At 43.5% G+C, this 18,988-nt stretch overlaps 1 protein-coding gene across 2 annotated transcripts in view; it reads left to right on the top strand.

The window, feature by feature from the left end:
- Positions 1 to 3,985: 3,985 nt before the first annotated feature.
- The window catches only part of Clcn4 (chloride voltage-gated channel 4), a 72,630-nt gene continuing 57,627 nt past the window's right edge, over positions 3,986 to 18,988 (top strand). Inside the window, exons 1-2 of one of the 2 annotated variants that reach the window (XM_075956728.1) lie at positions 3,986 to 4,345; positions 5,557 to 5,743. Coding sequence is in view for 1 of the 2 variants with exons in the window: in XM_075956727.1 (XP_075812842.1) it covers positions 5,730 to 5,743 (14 nt within the window). In the remaining variant the exon portion in view is untranslated. The remainder of the gene's footprint in view (positions 4,346 to 5,556; positions 5,744 to 18,988) is intronic. The other variant, XM_075956727.1, reaches the window with a different exon arrangement.

Below are 18,988 nucleotides of genomic sequence, written 5' to 3'. Positions count from 1 at the left end.
GCTCTAACTTGTGTCATGTTGACATAAAACTAGCCAGCATAGGCAGATTCTATAACACTGCCCCTATTTACAAAAGGGAAAAGTAATATTTATGCAAATGTGAAGAAACAGCACGTAGAGGACTGGGGATATAACTCAATTGGTAGAATGCTGGCTTAGCATGCACAAAACCATGGGTTTGATCCTTAGCACTACAGGTACTGGGTACAGTGATGCACGCCTGCAATCTCAGTCTTTGGGAGAGGGAGGAAAGAAGATCAGAAGTTCAAGGTCATTTTCAAATACGTAGCAAGCTTGAGGACTGTCTAGGATATATGAGATTATCTCAAAAAACCACAAAAAGTAACATCGTGATATATTCATAATATATCAATATCATATGTTATTGGTATTAACTTTTGGTTAGGAATATTTTTGTTTTTCTTTTCTTTTTGTTTTTTGTTTTTTCAAGATAGGGTTTCCTCTGTATAGCTTTGGAGCCTTTCCTAGAACTTACTCTGTACACCAGGCTGACCTTGTACTCGCAGAAATCCATCTGCCTCTGCCTCCCGAGTGCTGGGATTAAAGGTATACACTACCACCAACAGGCAATCGTGAATATTTTTAACATTTATTTTTTGCTTTTAATTATGTATAAATGTATGTGTGTTGGTTGTGTACATGTGGGTGTGGGTATCTGCAGACAGTTTAGAAGAAGGGGTCTGATCTTCTAGAGCTGGAATTACAGTCAGTTTGGAGCCACCAGATGTAGGAGCTGGAAACTGGGGTCCTCTGCAAGAACAGCAAGCATTCTTTTTTGTTTGTTTGTTTGTTTTCTTTTTCTTTTTTTTATTAGATTTTTTTAAAAAAAATACCAATCCAAATTCCCACTCCCTCCCCTCCTCCCATTTCCTCCACACACCCTTCCACCACACGCCACTCTAATCCTCAGAGATGGTAAGGCACTTTGCTTTGTGGAAGGTCCAAGGCCCTCCCTACTATATCTAGGCTGAGCAAGGTATACATCCAAAGAGAATAGGATCCCAAAAAGTCAGTACAAGCAGTAGAGATAAATTCCAGTGCCACTGCTAGTGGACCCCCAGTCTGCCCCAGCCATACAACTGTCAGCCACATTCAGAGGGCATAGTTTGATCCTATGCTTAAGAACAGCAAGCATTCTTAACCTTTGAGCCATCTTACTAGCTTCTTAGTTCAAGAAATTTGTGCAAAATTTGAGTTAGTGTAACTTGGTACGATGTAGACGTAGTGCTGAATGTTGGACTTTCTTTGGCAGGTGGATCCAGTTCTTGCTCTCCAAGAGTTATAGGACTGATGTGAGCAAATGATTTGAGTCTAATGTGGTGCAAACCATGTCAGGGTCTCGGGAGCTGTGGGTTCACAGAGGAAATGAGTGGATGGTCAGGGCAGGGATATCATGTAGAGAGAAGTAGGGCCCATGAGTCCATGTTTAACTATACAGAGTTCCAGGTTAGAGAGCAAGAGACAATGTCAAGGCTGCCTTTTGTCTTTTCTGTAGGACAGGGTCATAGCATTCTCCCTGTGCTATTACTGATAATACTTGAGAGCACTGCAGGGAGCCGGACAGAATCACCATTACAAGATGGCGCTGACATCCTGTCCCGTTGGAAATAAACAACTCCATATATGGCTATGCCTTTGGGAGCTGCGTGTCCCCTGCGGGATAAGGGCCCTTGGTCCCCTGCAGGGATAAGGGCCCTTGGGCCTATCCCGATGCAGTCTGGTGTCAGCTGATGGTGGCAACCAATCACAGGGCGACCTGTGTGCCTACTTCCTATATAAGCAGCTGCTTTAGTGCTCTCGGGGCCCCTAGCTTCCTGCTTTCCCTCAACCAAGAGGCACTCCAATAAAGCGTGATCTGAGAAGAATCCTCGTGTGGTGGTTGTTCTTTCTTGCTGGTCGAGAAGTTCGCTGCAGAGCATTCATCAAAGGCACCCTGAAGATAAATGTGCTCAGTGTACTGAATATTTGACACTTGTATGTAAGACTGCTTGGATCAGATGGTGGTGGCATATACCTTTAATCCCAGCATTCAGGAGTCAGAGACAGAAGGGTCTTTGTGAGTTTGAGGCCAGCCTGGCCTACAGAGCAAGTTCTAGGACAGGCTCCAAAGCTACAGAGAAACTCTACCTCGAAACAAACAAACAAACAAACAAAAAGAGTGCTTGAGAAATGTATGATTAAAACATATTTAACGCATCCCAAAATTCTTGAGACTTTTTCACCTGCCTCTGAAAGACAGACACTGAGTTCTACTCACCAGAAATCTAAGCACCATTTTTTGTGGCTCTTTCAGAGATGGTGTATGTTATTCTTTCCTCATGCCCTTGTATTGACATGTAAGTGTTTCATTACAGAGCAGAGGCTCCAGCACATTATCAAGGGAAAAATGCCTCAAAATGGCAGAAACATCTAATCACACTTTATAAGCTATTCTAACCCAGAGGCCCTTAGCCTTATTGATATTTAAGAGACTACATCAGTTACTGTTATAGGCAGCGGTTCTGCACACCGTGGCCTCTTCTCTTGTGTCTCTGAGCTCCGCCCACTGGATGCCAGGAATACACTAGTCCCTACAGTGCCTCAGTAGGCAGCTGAAAATGTCCCTAGGGGATAAAGGGCAACATTATTCCCACTAAGAACCAGTGTTCTCATTGTGCAAGGTGGCTCACAACACTCAAGAGGCAACCTTAGATACAGAGTGAGATTGTGTCTCAAAACAAAACAAAATAAAACATGGCAAACTGAACAACAATCACAGTGTTATTATGAGTGTTGTGTATTGTTTCTGGAAATACAGCAGATAATGAAGAGGGGGAAAGTGTAAAAAGATTCCATGTCACGAAATTCCAAATATGTGAAGAGAACATTGAGATCTAGAAATCAGATCCTAATTGTGCTTCCATGGCTACTGAAGAAAAGTATTGAGCCCATCAACTCTTTCACTTTCACTCTCCTCCTCCCCTCTTCTTTCTCTCCAGTGCAAAATGAGAAGCGTGGTTAGAGTGCCTGACAGATAAAACTTCAGAGTAGGACTGAGATTGTTTCCTTCAAGCTTTGTGTGTAGCACTGGAGATTCTTCAAATAAGAACCATGCATCAAAAATTAGCTCCAAGTGTGTATTCTGCATCCTTCTCTTGCTATAAAGCTCTGTCACTGTGGAGAAATGAGATTGCATAGCAAAGAAGGAAAAGGAGAAGAAAGAGGAGGAGGAGAAAACTAAAACACTCTTAATCCTATTTGCCAGTGAATTGCCACATTTTGATAATTTGGTGACTTAGTCTTAATTACTTTCCATGTTCATATATAAAAGTTTGTATGTAACTAGCTGCAAGTATATTACATCCACATACAACAGATAAATCACTTGCTGCATAATGTTTTGGAACCTCATTGTGTTCCATTTAACCTAGTACAAATGTCCTTTTCTCTCTAAGTATCTAAAATCATAGTACCTTTTATTCCTTTTTTTTTTTAATTTGAGCTTAGAACATATTACAACAGTTATTTCATTCTGTTGTAAATCCACAGTCCCATTTTAGGTCTGTTTTTTTTGTTGTTGTTGTTGTGGTGGTGGTGGTGTGTGTGCCTGTAAGAGACGGGAATGTGTGTGTGTGTGTGTGTGTGTGTGAGAGAGAGAGAGAGAGAGAGAGAGAGAGAGAGAGAGAGAGAGAGAGAGAGACAGAGACAGAGACAGAGAGACAGAGAGACAGAGAAAGAGACAGAGACAGAAAGTCTGTATATATGTGTAACAGACAGAAAGTGTGTATGTATGGAGACTGTGTGTGTGTGTGTTTGCTTTCAGTTGAGCAATCACCTGGAAAAAGAGAAGGTGAAACTAACTTGTTTAAAAAAAATATGTCCCCAGATGAGGAAGGTTTACTCCTTTCAGCCAAGCCGAACACAAAGGAAGGCTGTGAGCAGCAAGGGTGAGTTACTTGCACTGCAGTTCTCTATCCCTGCCCCCACCCCGGGAAACGGCTAGCAGAGAGCACCCGTCACCGGAGGTGGGGCTTCCGGTATTGCAGAAATAGGTTCTCCCTAGACACCTTTCCACCAAGGTTAGAAAGGCCGTCCACATTACAAAGTACCTTCCAGAGCCAGGGGTGGTCAGGAGAGCAGGACTGGGCTGAGTGGCTGAGCCGAACACGTGATACTGCTAGACTGCCAACTGGGCCCTCTGTGAGCCTGAGGCTGAAATCGACATTTGCCTCTGGCAGGGAAATGAACTTGTCAGTTTCCTTGTGCTTCAGACCCTCAACCCAAACGAGTCAGAGATTGCAGTAGCAATTTGGCTTTGTGTATCAAGAACCTCACAACTATAAAGGTAAGTTCTTTGTCACTCAGAAACAAACCTGAGAGCAGTGACCTAGAAATCCACACCACCGCTGTCAATTTAAAAACATACGATCTTGAAAATAATAGAGGGCTGATAGAGGCAAGGGCTGTATTTAATCTAAATTAGAGTTTGACCCTGTGAGCAGAAATGTGGCTAATCTCGAGGCAATGGTGGTAAAGGGGACAGGGTTAAATACAGAAGGGGGAAAAAAGCTGGTGGAATAAGTGGCCAGCCAACTTAACTCATGCCTGCTTGTTAAGCAATCTATTTAACGTGGCTTTCAGGAGAGTGATCAAAAGGAATGTTATAATTGTGATTTACACTTAAAACAATCCCTGTGAAATTGCGATAGGAATGAAAAGAGCGTCTATCACTACCCTTTCACAACGTTTATGTGGTTTGGCAAACAAGTAAGATTTTATACATGAACTGCTCTAAGTTCTGAATGTACTAGTTCCAATTTATGAACTGATCAGAGAATATTCTAAAGCCTTTAAGGAAAGATTGTTTTACTGGGAATGCAAAAAATGTTGACAACGTACATTATAATAGTAAAGTGACTTGCTTTTTCAGAATGTCCGAAAAATCAGACAACTTGAAATAATGAGTTGTTTTCAACAAATTTGTGCTCAAGAGATGAAATGTCTTAGCCAGGAGTTAAGAAAAAATAAGCATAAATACAGTTGTGTTCTCTCAGTGTTTTATTTTAATTAATCGAAGATTACAGAAAGTAGTATTAATATGTGATGCCACTGTTTTTTCCCCTTAGCAAATGAGACTAATGTAATCCAGCTAGTGAGAATAATTCAAAGTATCAGCCATCGGTCCGGTTTGAAGAATATTCCATCAGGAACTGCCTGAGCGTAATATTTGACTATATAATTTGGAACACCACACTTCAAATGCTGTGTGTTCATGCATGGTCTATTTCAGGTTTCATTTTGATTTTTATAAAACATATTTCTCTATTGCGTCTGATAAAACAGAACACCAGATTGTGTTCCTTTCCACAATAATCTCCTTATTGCTAGCTGTTTTTGAAATCCTATTATATGTTTGGAACCTGTAATAATGTTAATTCTTCCTGTGTACTGTTTCCCCTAACTTTCCCAACAAGACCAAGCAATAGACAGGCATCAAGACAAACACCCTGAAAGGAGGTCATATTAACTGTTACCTGCCTCTTTTGGAACATGCAGGGTCTTCCCACCCACCCTCGGACCCCCTCCTGTCTTGCTCACAGCCGCAGGACTCCAAAGACATCACGTGGCAGCGTGGAGCCCGCCTCCTGATGACGTCACAGCACTCGCAGCAGACGTGCTGAAGAAAGGATGCTCTAGGATGCTGTCCAGGTGGACGGCCACGCTGCAAGATGCGGCACTGCAGGTAAGGGGTGCGTGGTGCCTGGATGCCTTTCCTGGCGCTCCCAACAGTGCAGACGCTTCAGGCAGATCCTGGGTGGGTGGTCTGCTGCCCTGGCAGCTCCCCCTAAAACCTAAAGTGGGGCCTTTGCCTGCTGTCCACAGCTGCTTCCTCCTGGTCCTTTTGCTGTTGCAAGCATCAGATGGGGAGTGGCCTGGTGCAGGTGCAAGCGTGAGTTGGGTTTTGGCGTGTTCACTTGCAGAAAGTGGGCAGGGGCCAGACAGAAAGATAAGAGCCTCTTGCAAGGAAGGGAAGAAAAATTTTAAGTGACTACAACACATGCTTTCTAAGGACAGAGACCAAGAGCAAAAGCTGCTTTGAAAAGATAACCATAAACCATTTTCCTTCTGTCATAGTGCTGGCTCAATAAAGATATCTTTATTAATTCTTTTCTCAGAGGTTGCCTCTCAGCAGTGAGCCTAATTTTATTCAAAGCAAAAACTTGATAGGGAATGACAACTTCTTAGCTGCCATATTAAGGCCAGATGTGCAGTCAAAATTGTTTAGCATTATTTTGCAAGGTTCCAGCATTTAAACCTATTTTTTTCCAGGCAGGTGTTTTCAGTAGATTTAAAAATAACAGCATTCAATAAAATACGGTTTGCAAAGATAATGGGCCACTGTAAAACATGGCTATATCTCTAAGAACAAAATGGTACTTAGCGAATGCTGGGGGTTGGAGATAACCCAGACCTTCAGAATTTCCAGCATTCTTCTTAATTGCTTAGCTGCATAATTAGCTCGCTGAAGGAAGGGGCTTGATGACTCAGCGGCAGATGGAGGGGTCAGGTGACTTCAGTCCCAGCATGACAGCCTGTGTGTGCATGTGGGGGGTGGGGATTTTAATGCCTTCTTTCTCAACAACCCTGTTTACATTCCTTTCTTCTGGTCTGTGGCCAGGATGTGTGTGGGCACCCTAGGGAGGCGAATTAACATTCTCTTTGAAAACCTGACGTCTCTGGAAGGGAGGCATCAGTCACCTGCACTGGAACTTACCCTCTGAAGAATTCTATCCAGTAGCAACTTTGGTGAAACAGTGCTATTCAAATTGATAATTAAAGATGGCATTTTGTTCAGACTTTGGGATATCCTGATAGGTTGTGTGTCATTCGTTCAGTGATGTATTTATTGTGATTTTCCTCCTTTGGTTTGCGTTAGCTACAAACATTAAGATTAGCCAGTATTATAGCGATTTGAGAGACCCTGGATTCCATGTCTAACAGCAAAAACAAAGCACCTTCAGATCCCACCCTTTCTTCTTCCAAACCAACTCTTGACAAAGCAAAGCAGGTGTTGGAGGAAGGTGGAATAGACACTTGGATCTACTTCTGGTTTTGCAGCTGTATAACCTTGAATAGTCAACCATTATCCTTTCAGGCCTTAGCTTCCTCATTCTGAAAGAAACAAAGTTATCTGGTATATGGTTTCTTAACTTTAGGATGGCTATGAGGGGCATCCAATTCATTGTAGGATGTTTAGCCTAGTCTGTGGCCTCCACCTACAGATGCCAGTATGAAACTCTTTCTTCCTTCTATGACAAGCCAGAATGTCACCAGACATTGCCACCTGCTTAAGGATTCCACTGACCCTGGTTAGGAGCTACTGATTTAGATGACAGCTTTATTCTTTTTTCCACCATGGTATTGGGAGTAGAATCTAGGTTTGTTTATTGTATGTTAGGTAAGCACCCTACCACTGAGACATAGCCTCAGTCCATAGATGTCCTTTAGATGTTTTTCCAGCTCTTACATTCCAGAGTTTGTTTTCTTATGGTAGGTTCGATATGGAGCCCTTGATTTGAAATCATCATATTGGGTATTCATGAGTTGTAAATGTGAGAGCTTTCTTTATTGGAGGTTATCATTTACAGTTTCTGAGGGAAGAGGAGAGGGATGCTTGCATAGCATTTGTAATTAGGTGCTGGCCTGACACAAAAAGATAAAATAAAAATAAATAAAAGCAAATTAGAATGACGATTCTAATATCCACAAGGCTGTTCATCATCAATTGATACTTAAGAGACCAAAGAACCTAATAAAATTTGTGGCCCTTGATTGGATCCCAGCCTGAACAAACATACAGTAGACATCTGGGGGGGGGGGCACTTGAAGATCAGATGATCCAAGGAGACCAGTGCTGATTTAGTAAAATGAATCTGAGACTTACCCTGCTGGGTACAGTCTTGCATAATCCTCCCTTGGCAGTTGGGCCACACCTAGTGACTCACATGGATATAAAATGGCTCCGACATGGCACTTCTGAAACTAGGCTATGAAGAACTGAAATGTCAGTTTTGGGTATGTGTTCTCTCTCTTGAGTCACTCCAGCACAGGTGGGGGGGGGATGCCGTGTCATGAGAATTTCTGCATCTTGTTGGGAGCCAGAACCAATTGTAGCATGGGTGTACTTGGCAACAGATCTGTCAGCCCCAGCTGAGGATTGAGATTGTGGCAGTCTTCTGAGAGACCTGGGGCTTAGGCACTTAGCTAAGATACATGCAGATTCATCTGTCAAACACTGTGATAGTTTTCATTGTTAATGTGACACAATCAGTATCATATAGAAAGAATCTCAACGAGGAATTGTTTAGATTGGGTTGACCAGTAGGCATGTGGGGAGATTGTTTTGATTGCATTAATTGATGTAAAATGACCTAGCCCACTATGGGCAGCACCATTGCCAGAGTTTGGTTCCTAAATTGTATTGAAGTAGAGAAAGTTAGCTGAGCAACAAATATTCATGCTTTTATTGTCTCCATGCACTTGACTGTTGAGGTAACTAGCTGCTCCAAGTTCCTGTTGCTTTGACTTCTCTGCAATGATGTAATGACTGTAATCTAGAATTGTATGCCAGATAAACCCCTTCTCCCTTGAAGTTGCTTTAGTCAGGGTATTGTATCACAGCAGCAGGAAAGGAAAGTAGGACACACAGTGAGAAAAGACATGCTTATTTCCTACTACTGTGTTTTGAGGAATTTGTTAAGTAGCAATGAGTAGTTCATACATATGTTTATTGGTCAGGGATCTTACATTTTGGAGATGCTTGTTGAAGTACTTAGAAATAAAATGCCATGGTAAAGGCAATTTCCTTTTTTGGTTTTTTATTTTTAGTGCTTTTTTTGAGATCTCTTTAATATGTATTTAAGTAGAAGGCAGAAGAATTATTCTCCTAACTGTATTACTTTCGGAGCCTTGTAGCATGCCCCTCCCTGCTCATCCAGTGGCTGTGTTGGACATGGGAAAGTCTCATCATCAGTCTTTTGCTTAACTATGTTTTCAGAAGCAGCCCAAAAGACATTTTTCTTTCTCATATGCAAGGCTGGGCTTCTTTTAAGATCATGATGTGAATTATATATTAATGAAGAATGATAATTATTTTGATGAAATAGTAATTTATGGACTTGGTGATAATTTCAAGGTTACACAGAGACCACTTAGTTCTCTTACATTCTTGTCCCCCTACTTCATTTCCCAAGGCAACCAACCATAGATAATCTGGTTATACACGATTTCCGAAAATGCTTGTGCAGACACACCCATCTACATAATATATCATCCCTTACCTCATTTCTCCGCTGTCTTGACAAACGGTATGCATGAAATTGGAGCTGGAGATATAGCTCAGTAGTTAAGAGTACTTGTTGCTCTTATACAGGACCCGGGTTTGCTTCCTCTCGTACCAGGGAGTCTCACACTCTTTTGACCTCTACGAGCAGCAGGATCACACAGGTGGTACACATGCACATATGCAGGCAAAACCGCATACACATAAAATAAATAAATCCAAAAAAATTTAAAAAAATGAATATACACAAAGTCAGATTCAGAAATATTACTTCCATTAGTTTTTGTACACCTATACAGACCATTACTAGACCTTCCAAGGACACTATATTGTCCCATTTGCTGGAGCGGCCACTGCCATTTTGGTTCCTATTAGCACAGGTTTGCTTATTCTTGAATTTCACAGATGGAATCATAAAATACACTTTTACATCTAGCTCTTTTGTTTTATATGCCTTAGAAATCTGTCTCTGTTATAGCAGTGATTGATTTCATTTTCATTTTCTTTTTTTTTGTTTGTTTGTTTTTTGAGATAGGGTTTCTCTGTATAGATTTGGAGCCCGTTCTGGAACATGCTCTGTAGACCAGGCCGGCATCAAACTCACAGACATCTGCCTGTCTCTGCCTCCTAAGTACTGGGATTAAAGGCATGCACCACCATGGCCCGGCTCATTTCATTATCTTGTGAATAGCACCATAAGAAATAAAATCAGGTAGCCAGGTGTGGTGCCTCATGCCTGTCATCCCAGTACTAAGGAGATTGATGCAGAGGATTGTGAAGAGTTTGAGGCCAGCATTAAATGATTTCCAGAGTAGGTTGGATCATGTCTCAAAAGGAAAAAAATAACAAAGGTAAAATTAGAGCACCTGATTACTTGACAGCTCCATTTTTTTAGCTGTTGTTTGAGGATTAATTTACATCCACACATCCCCAGTACATTCCATCTCGTGGTCAGTACAGGAATTTACCGCATTGATGATGATTGATAGACATGTGGATTAGGTACTCTTTTCTAATCAATGAAAATGGTATTATACTACTAGAAAATTTCAAAGGGAGAAACATTTCTCTGAGATGAAACTTATAGTGTTTAGATGTTGGAAGAAAACTCCAAAGTCAAAACAATTTCTGTAATTTTTATCTGAGGAGTAGATGTCCAGAGGAGCTGAATGATTTGCCTAAGATCAAGCAACCAGTTTTGATAGAGCTATGGATGAACAATTGAGGTGTCTTTTTAAATTTTTTTCCAGTCTGTGAGGGTAGACACATGTCTGTCTTCTTCAGTGCTGTGAGCTTGGAGAAGGTACTCCTTGAACAGTGGTTTGGTGCCAACCAAAGTTATATGCTGGGTGTGGTAGTCCACTTTGGAGGCGGTGGCAGAAAGACTGACAGTTTGAGGCTAGCCTGGGCTACATAATGAGTTCCAGGCCACCTTAAGCTGTATAGTTTGACATTGCCTCAAACAACAAAAATAACAGCAAGCAAACATAAACAAAATGGTGCAGTTGGCTGCAGAGATGGCTTAATGATTAAGAACTAGTAATGTTCTTCCAGAGGAGCCAAGGTCAGGGCTCCCCGCTCACACCAGGAAGCTCACAACTACTTGTAATTCCATCTATACGAGATCCAATGCCTTCTTCCAGCCTTGGTGAGTACCTGTACTCAAGTGCACATGCCCCCACCTGGACACAAACCCATACATATAATTTAAAAAATAAACCCTTAAAACACAAATTCATTAATGCCTAAGAAAAGACCATTAATATGTGTTGTTAATTAATTCCTGGCTGCAAGGTAAAAGGCGAAGGCGGTTACGCGAGGAAACGACACAGACACGCGGCGGTCCCACGTGGGTGCACTTTAATGGGGGGGAGGGGCAACAGGCAGGTGAAGGTGTGTGATACACTAGGAAAAGCGGAAGAGGAAGGGGGGGAGAAGAGAGAGAGAGAGAGAGAGGGTCGTAGGACCCTCGCTTTTTAGCGAGGAATACAAAGGCTTTTGGGAAATGTCCGTATCCAGGAGAATGCTGGGAACTGTAGTTCGGCAAAAGAACAACATTACACCCTTTTGGTTTGATTAAAAAAAAATTGGGGAACCTTGAAGGGTAGGGAATGGGGGCGTAGTCCGGTCTCTCATGGCTGCTTCCTGCTGGCTTTGGGCGTTGAGGGGTCCAGGGAATGTCCCATTGGCATTTGAAGTCGCTGATCGCTGGTGTTTGAGGTCGCTGGTGTCTGAGGTCGCTGGTGTCTGGCGTAGTTGTCATCTGAGGTAGCTAATTGGAGAAATCTGTCTGGCTTTCCTGAGTAGCTGGGTCGTCATTAAGATGCTGGAAGGCAAAAGTTGCATTAGTAAAAGGAAGAAAATTAAAAAAGTAAAAAAGAGGTTAAAAAAGGGGATGTCTGGGGTTGGGGGGGGGAAGATAGGATGTCCGGGGTTAAGAATGATAAAAAGAATACTTATTTCCTTAATGGTCCGCTTGTGTTTGATTTGTTTAGGTGGGTTGGGCTGGCATCGTGGAGCTTAAAGAAACTGTCTTAAAAGAAATAGATTTTAACCATACATTTCTTAACATTTCAGGGGCCACTGCTGCAGTCAGTGGCTGGCCTGTTATGTTAAAGAGTTTTGTAGAGGAGAATCTGCTTACCACTTGACTCCGTATTTAATGAGGGTACCTGCAACGACAGCTAGACGGTTATTTATGGATTTAAAGAAGGGAGGGTGTGTTAACACAGCGACGGATGGGGACCAGTGTTCTCCTTAGACTGTGGTAGGGGAACTGAATCAGGCATCCTTTGGAACTTAAGAGAACAGGCTCCAGTTTGAGTTACCGTCCCCTTGGAAGGGCTGGAGCCGCAGAAGAGCTGGCGGAGAGGATCACGTTGCAACTGCGATCCTGGGAACACGCATACCCAGACGCTCCGCCCCTGTCCCCCCCTGTTCGCGATGGGTCCCCGACAGGGGAGACAGGGAGCAGTGGGAGGCGAGCAGGGTCCACTGCGGGAGCAGGGGGAGGGCCGCGGCCAGCGGCTTGCGAGCCGCAGCTGCAGCGGAAAGGTGCAGGCGAGTAAACCTTGGAAGGAGGAGAAATGGGTGAGCTAATCGCTATCGCTCGACTGGGCGGAGCGAGAGCGAGTGGCCCCTCCAGGCGCGGTGGGGGGGGTATGGAGTTTGAGGTTTGTCCGGGATCCATGGCGGCGGGAGCAGAGGGTCCCTGGAGGGATGGCATTGCACCAGCCTTTCAGGTGCGGGGGTTGGTTACAGAGCCCATGACTTGAAACTGAAGGCCGCCCGCAAAAAGGTACCCAAAAGGTACCGCGAACACGGCAAGGCCAAGAACCTGGGCGTCCCCGGCGTTCTTGGGGCGTGTTAAGACTTAATTGACCCAAACCCAACTACCGTACGGGGGAGAAAAAAGCCCCGGTTGGGAGGAGACAATTAAGCTTTTTAGGGCCTGCGTACGGCCCGGGAGGCACCGCACCGAAGCGGGGCCGGAGACAGGAAAGAGTAGAAAAAAAGGAGAAAAGGGCCGGGAGCGCCGAACTCCCGGTTGCGGGTTGACGCAGGCCTAAGCCAAGGGCAAGAAGCGAGGGGGGGTGGGAAGGGAGGTTGGCGACCCAGTCCGGGACACAGCAGAGAAAGCTGGCCAGACAGTCTCTGAGCGCCCTGGGGGAAGGGAAGCCAAGTTAGGTCAACTCACGGATGAGGATGAGGCGAATGGCCGTGGTAAGCAGTTGGAAGTGAGTGCAGGCAGTCGGTTCAGATGAGTCAGATGGCACCAATGTTGTTAATTAATGTTGTTAATTAATTCCTGGCTGCAAGGTAAAAGGCGAAGGCGGTTACGCGAGGAAAAGACACAGACACGCGGCGGTCCCACGTGGGTGCACTTTAATGGGGGGGAGGGGCAACAGGCAGGTGAAGGTGTGTGATACACTAGGAAAAGCGGAAGAGGAAGGGGGGGAGAAGAGAGAGAGAGAGGGTCGTAGGACCCTCGCTTTTTAACGAGGAATACAAAGGCTTTTGGGAAATGTCTGTATCCAGGAGAATGCTGGGAACTGTAGTTCGGCAAAAGAACAACAATATGAATACTGCAAAAGCATCCCCATAAGAAACGAACCTCAATTTCCATTCACTCCTCCATTCAATACCTCAACAACATTGTAGTTTATTTTTATTTTGAGCATGTGTGCATGCACACTCATATGTGTGTGCATGCAAAAAGAGGTATACTCATGTGTGTGAATGTGGGTATATCAATAGAGGTCAGAGAGCAACCTTTGTTGTGGGGCCTCACCTTCCACCCTGTTTGAGACAGGGTCTTTGTTGTTTTTCTACTGCATTCACCAGGTTAGCTGGCCTAAAATCTTCTAGTGATTCTCCTGTATCCATCGCTAATCTTCTTATAGGAGCGCTGGGGTTATAGATGCTTGCATTAAGATGTTTGTGCTGTGTATCTGGCTTTTATGTGTGTTTGGCAATTTCAGTTAAGGTCCTCACATTACATGGCATGTGTTTTTCCTCACTAAGCCATCCCTCCAATCCCTTTAATAGCATTTTAATCCATCAACTATTCCTTGCATCTATGTTATGTGTCTAGGCCAGAGTTTCTCAACTTGACACTATACATATTTGAGGCTGTGTAGTTGTTTTATTTCTGCTGTTTTAGAGGCAGGCTCTCATACTTGTATCCCAGGCTGGCATCACATTTACAGTGGCCCTGCCTTAGTCTTCCAAATACTGGTATTAGTCATACACCATCACACCCTGTTGGAACTGCAAGGTTCTTTATAGTGGTGGTAGTATAGGATGTTTAACAGTTCCCCTCACCTGCATCTACTTAGCAACCCCTCTGGTTGGGACACTCTAAAATATTTCCAGTCATTACCAGGTGTTCCTTGTGTGTAAAATTTCTGGAGAAGTTTAGGATGAGGAGGAGCCTGTGATTCAATCATCTCTGCAGCAGGACCTTCAAACACCAGGCTAGTGACAGTGACAAGAGCTCCCCATTGGCTGCCTAGCGGCTGAGAGCCACCGGAACAGAGGAGACAGTCTCAAACAGAGGGAAGCTGGGAACAAAAGAGTGCATAGAGACATAGGAGAATTAAACTGCGCCTGTCTCTAAGTGTTAGTGCATTATAAACTTGTAACACACAGAGCTCAGGGATGATCACTTACTACCTCCTCCTCCTTCTTCCCTGCCCACCAGTACTCTGTACCCAGCTATCTGAGTCTGCCTTACACAGGACCTAGCAGGCTGCTGTGTGGCATGGCAGGCTTCCTACAGCCCCAGGCCCATACTGCTATTTGTCCCTTTTTGAAACCTTGCCTGTGTGTTGGAAAGGAGACCAGGCCAACCTCATATGGCCTCTAGTGATACAATCAACTCAGTGTTCTCCAGCCTCACCCAAGCGGGGGATGGGGCTGTGAGGTCTCTGTGCTGCTGTTGCCAAGAGCCAGCAGTTTAGAATTTCTGCATAGACACTTTCCAATAACAACAAAAGGAAAGGCTCACAATAACAACAACAACAACAACAATAATGAGTATATGGCTCACAGTGCTTTTCTAAGAACTTTATGTGCATTAAACTAATAGGGCTCCTGGCAGTCTATGAATCAAGAACTATTCCTCTGGCTCCTTTATCAGATAAATAAAACTGAGGCAGAGAAGAACATAGATCTCATATACCATGAGAGGCAGGTTGCTTAGAGCCCAGGCCCCAAGACCTTTTTCCATGCCCAACAGGCCATGATCATTTTAGGACCTGGATGCTCCCTGGTTACATCGAGTGGTTGTTGGGAGCCCTGTTTCTCCTCAGCTGTGTGGAAGCAGTTTACTAAAGATACTTGGATTATCTTCCCATCTTTCAGGTGGGCAAAGGCAGACACATCCACACAAAGCCTGCTTATACTATAATTATTGTTTGGGCTTCTATAGCAGGATCCTATACCAGATAGTTCAGATAACAACAAATTCCCTCATAGTCTGAGGTCAAATTATGGAGAGGTTGTTTCCTTCTGAGGGCTGTGGAAAAATGTCTGTAGTAGGTAGGTCTCTCTCTTTTGGGCTTGCCCACTTAGTTTGTGTGTGTTTCTGTGCCCAAATTATGTCTTATAAGGACACTGATCATATTGAATTTAGGGTCCATCCTAATGACCTTATTTCAACTTAATTACTTCTGAAAAAACCTTGCCTCCAAATACAGTCCCTCTCTGAAATAGTGGTGATTGGGTGGGTTGATACAGGAATTTGGAGGTGGATACAATTCATCTCTAACAGTGCCAAGCAGTGCTGGAGGAAAGTTGTGCCCTGTCTCTCCCTGTACTGGCTTTCCTCACATTGGCCTTCTGCTGACCTTTTTTTTTTTCTGACAAGTTTTTCTACACAATCTGTTTTCTGCCTCCCTGTGATATTCTCACTTGTCGATTAATAAAAGTTAAATAGCCACCAATGACTAGTGGCTTTGTCAAGGTTACATGCAGGGAGGGGCATCAAACACAGCTTTGATGTTTCCCTCCTGTGTCCTCATACTGGCCACAGCAAAGAGAACAAGGCTGATGTGGCTGAGGTGGTGGATGAAGTTTCAGTCCTTTTGCATATTTTGGGGGAAGCAGGATTGGTGTAAGGCATGACTAGGCTGGGAGGAAGAACAGCTCACTATGGTGGGCCCTCCTATATACTGACCACAAAGTCCTTTCAGTCCAACAAGCACCTCCCAGGCTTCCTCTGTAGGAGGGATAGTAGGTATCACATTTAGCCCAATCAGCGCAGACCAGGAACTAAGACCCGAGAAGTAAGCAAACACAACCAGGCCACAGAGCCCTGGGAGAACTGCTAGGTCAGCATAAGTACAGAATTCAGTGATCACCCTGAGATGTGTGTGCAGGTTCCCTAGCCAAAGTCAGAGCAGATGCTAGGGGATCTGCAAAGCAGTTTCCATATGGTCTTCATGGTCTTGTCATGTCAGCCAAATCCCTACTCAACCCCAGTAGGGGTGGGCCTACCTAACAGCCTTTTCTCTGCCACCCTTTCTCTTGTTACTGGTGATCATTATTCCCAAACCTTTCTTATACCCATCTTTTGTCGCTTCAAGTCAGGTTAAACTCACTTTCCTGTAAGGAAAGCCTGGTCTCAAACATACATGAAGCCCAGCCAATAGCTGGGTACTGTGCTTTCAAGAACTGATGGTCATTCTTTGCCCCTGACTATTGAACTCAACATTCCAAGGTAGGAAACAGCTACTTTCCTCCTTCTCTATCTCTGGAGACCTCTGCAACTCCAATGACTTTGTCTTTAGCTGCACCAGATGTTCCATCATCCATTGACTGCCTTAATTTTGTACCTAGGGTACATTTGATAGTATCTTTTAAAGGTAGTTTAAAAATGTTTTCATTAATTGATTTATTAATTTTTGGACAAAGTATCATGTATCCTAGGCCAACCTCAAACTCACTTTGCTGAGGGATGACCTTGAATTTCTGATCTTCCTCCTCTACGTCCCGTCCCACGTAGGAAATGAAAGACATGGGCCACTACTGGTGGGGAGTAAACCCAGGGCCACTTGCACACTTAGTAAACACTCTATGAACTGAGCTACATCCCCAGGGCCTGACCAAAACTTTTTTCAAAATAATTTATCTATCTATCTATCTATCTATCTATCTATCTATCTATCTATCTATCTGCATTTGTGTGTGTCTCTATGCTCATGAATATATGATACGAGTTGTCAGAATACAGTTGGTTGAGAAAGTGGCTCTTTCTTTCTATCATGTGGCTCCTGGGGATCAAAATCATGTTATCAGGCCTGGTGATAAGTGTTTTACCCATTGAGCAATCTCACTAGCCCAACAGTAACATTTCCAGAAAAAAAGCTATCCTCTGGTAAGTTTTTTTTTTTAAAGAATTATTTATTTATTTATTATAGATACAGTGTTCTGCCTGCATGTATGCCTGCACTCGACAAGATAGGATTGTATCTTATTCTATATGGTTGTGAGCCACCATGTAGTTGCTGGGAATTGAACTCAGGACCTCTGGAAGAGCAACCAGTGTTTTTAACTGCTGAGGCATGTCTCCAGCCCTCCAGCCCCAACAGTAGCTTTTTAAAAATAAGACTGCATTAGCTCAAATGAATTAGAAATGGATGAGGGTTCACATGGGCAGCAAGGTGATAGGAGACGCTTCCTTCCATGCGGAGGAACCCACCCTCTCAGATAGATCTTCTCTCATGCCCTTCTGTTGCTTAACTGTAAAGGCGTTTGTGTACTTACTTTATCGGCCCTCATGGCAGTTTATCTTTTCTCTCTTGTTGCTTTTAAGAGACCCTGGTTTAGTGTTACAGAGATGGCTCAGCAGTTAAGAGCACTGGCTGCTTTTCTAGAGGACCCAGGTTCAATTTCCAGCCCTCAAATGGCAGCTCATAGTTGTCCTTAAATCCAGTCTTAAAGATCCAGCACCTTCTGGTCTCTCTCTGAGAGCATTGCACATATGTGGTACACAAACATACATTCAGGTTGACTTCCCTTCATATATATAAAATAAAAATAAATATGTAAAACATACATAGAGAAAGATCCTGGTTTTCATTAGTTTGGGCAATTTGGTTGTGATGTGCCTGGGTGGTTCTTTTTGTTTTGAGATGCATTGGGCTTCTTGTTTCATTCAGAATAAGGTTTTCTACAATTAATGTTCTAGTTATGATATGAAATTTATTTCAGGTAAACTTCCTGAGATACTTTATATACTAATTGTACAGTGCTGTGGATGGAACCTATGGTCCCAAACATGCTGATCCACTCTCTAGCTCCTTGAATGGATTAAAAAACCGGTTTCCCTGTGGAATTTTTACCCTCCTCCATTTGCCTGAGAGCATTAGTGGTTGGTCTCATGGTTGGTTTAAGGATCTGTTGGATTGTGGTTGCTACCAAAATTATCAGTTTGGAGGGGCAAGAGAGTAGGGGTATTTCTATACCAGTTCTGAAAGTCATTGTAAACACTGGCTCCCAATCATGACTTTTAAGCATGTCATGTGAACAGAACCACCATCCCTGGCATCCACAAGGATGTCAGTTATAGAGGTGCTACTAGAAATCAGATGGCGCTTACAAGGTTTTGAGTGGTATGGGTTATTCTAGAAATTGGGTAAGGACAACAGAGTCACATGTACAAGGCAGTTCACAGTTCACATGTATTACAACAACTGGTAAAATTGGTCAAGGTCCAGACTTGTTTATAATTTCTTTGGAATGTGGCATTAGTGCCTGGCAAATGTTGAGAATGGAGGTGTGGGGAAGAGCCTCATGTACCTAGCTCTGAATCTGGTGTGTGTGTGTGTGTGTGTGTGTGTGTGTGTGTGTGTGTGTGTGTAGAGAGAGAGAGAGAGAGAGACAGAGACAGAGACAGAGAGAGGCAGAGAGAGAGAACCAGCCAGCTGTGGTCTTCGTATATATTTATATAATCCTAGTAGTCTATGATACGAGGACCAAGGAGAGGACCCCAGTTTGCTTTTCTTTGCTATGATAAAAACAACCTCACAATAAAAGCAAGTTGAGGAGTAAAGGGTTTATTTCATCTTACATTTTGCAGTCTAACCATAGGGGAAGGCAAAGCAGAAAGCTGAACAGGATGAAAACCTGGAGGCAGGAACT

Source organism: Microtus pennsylvanicus, chromosome X (assembly GCF_037038515.1).
Source record: "Microtus pennsylvanicus isolate mMicPen1 chromosome X, mMicPen1.hap1, whole genome shotgun sequence".
Classification (NCBI taxonomy): Eukaryota; Metazoa; Chordata; class Mammalia; order Rodentia; family Cricetidae; genus Microtus; species Microtus pennsylvanicus.
The sequence above is the reverse complement of the archived record's forward strand: the minus strand, read 5'-3'. Positions and strand labels throughout refer to the sequence as shown.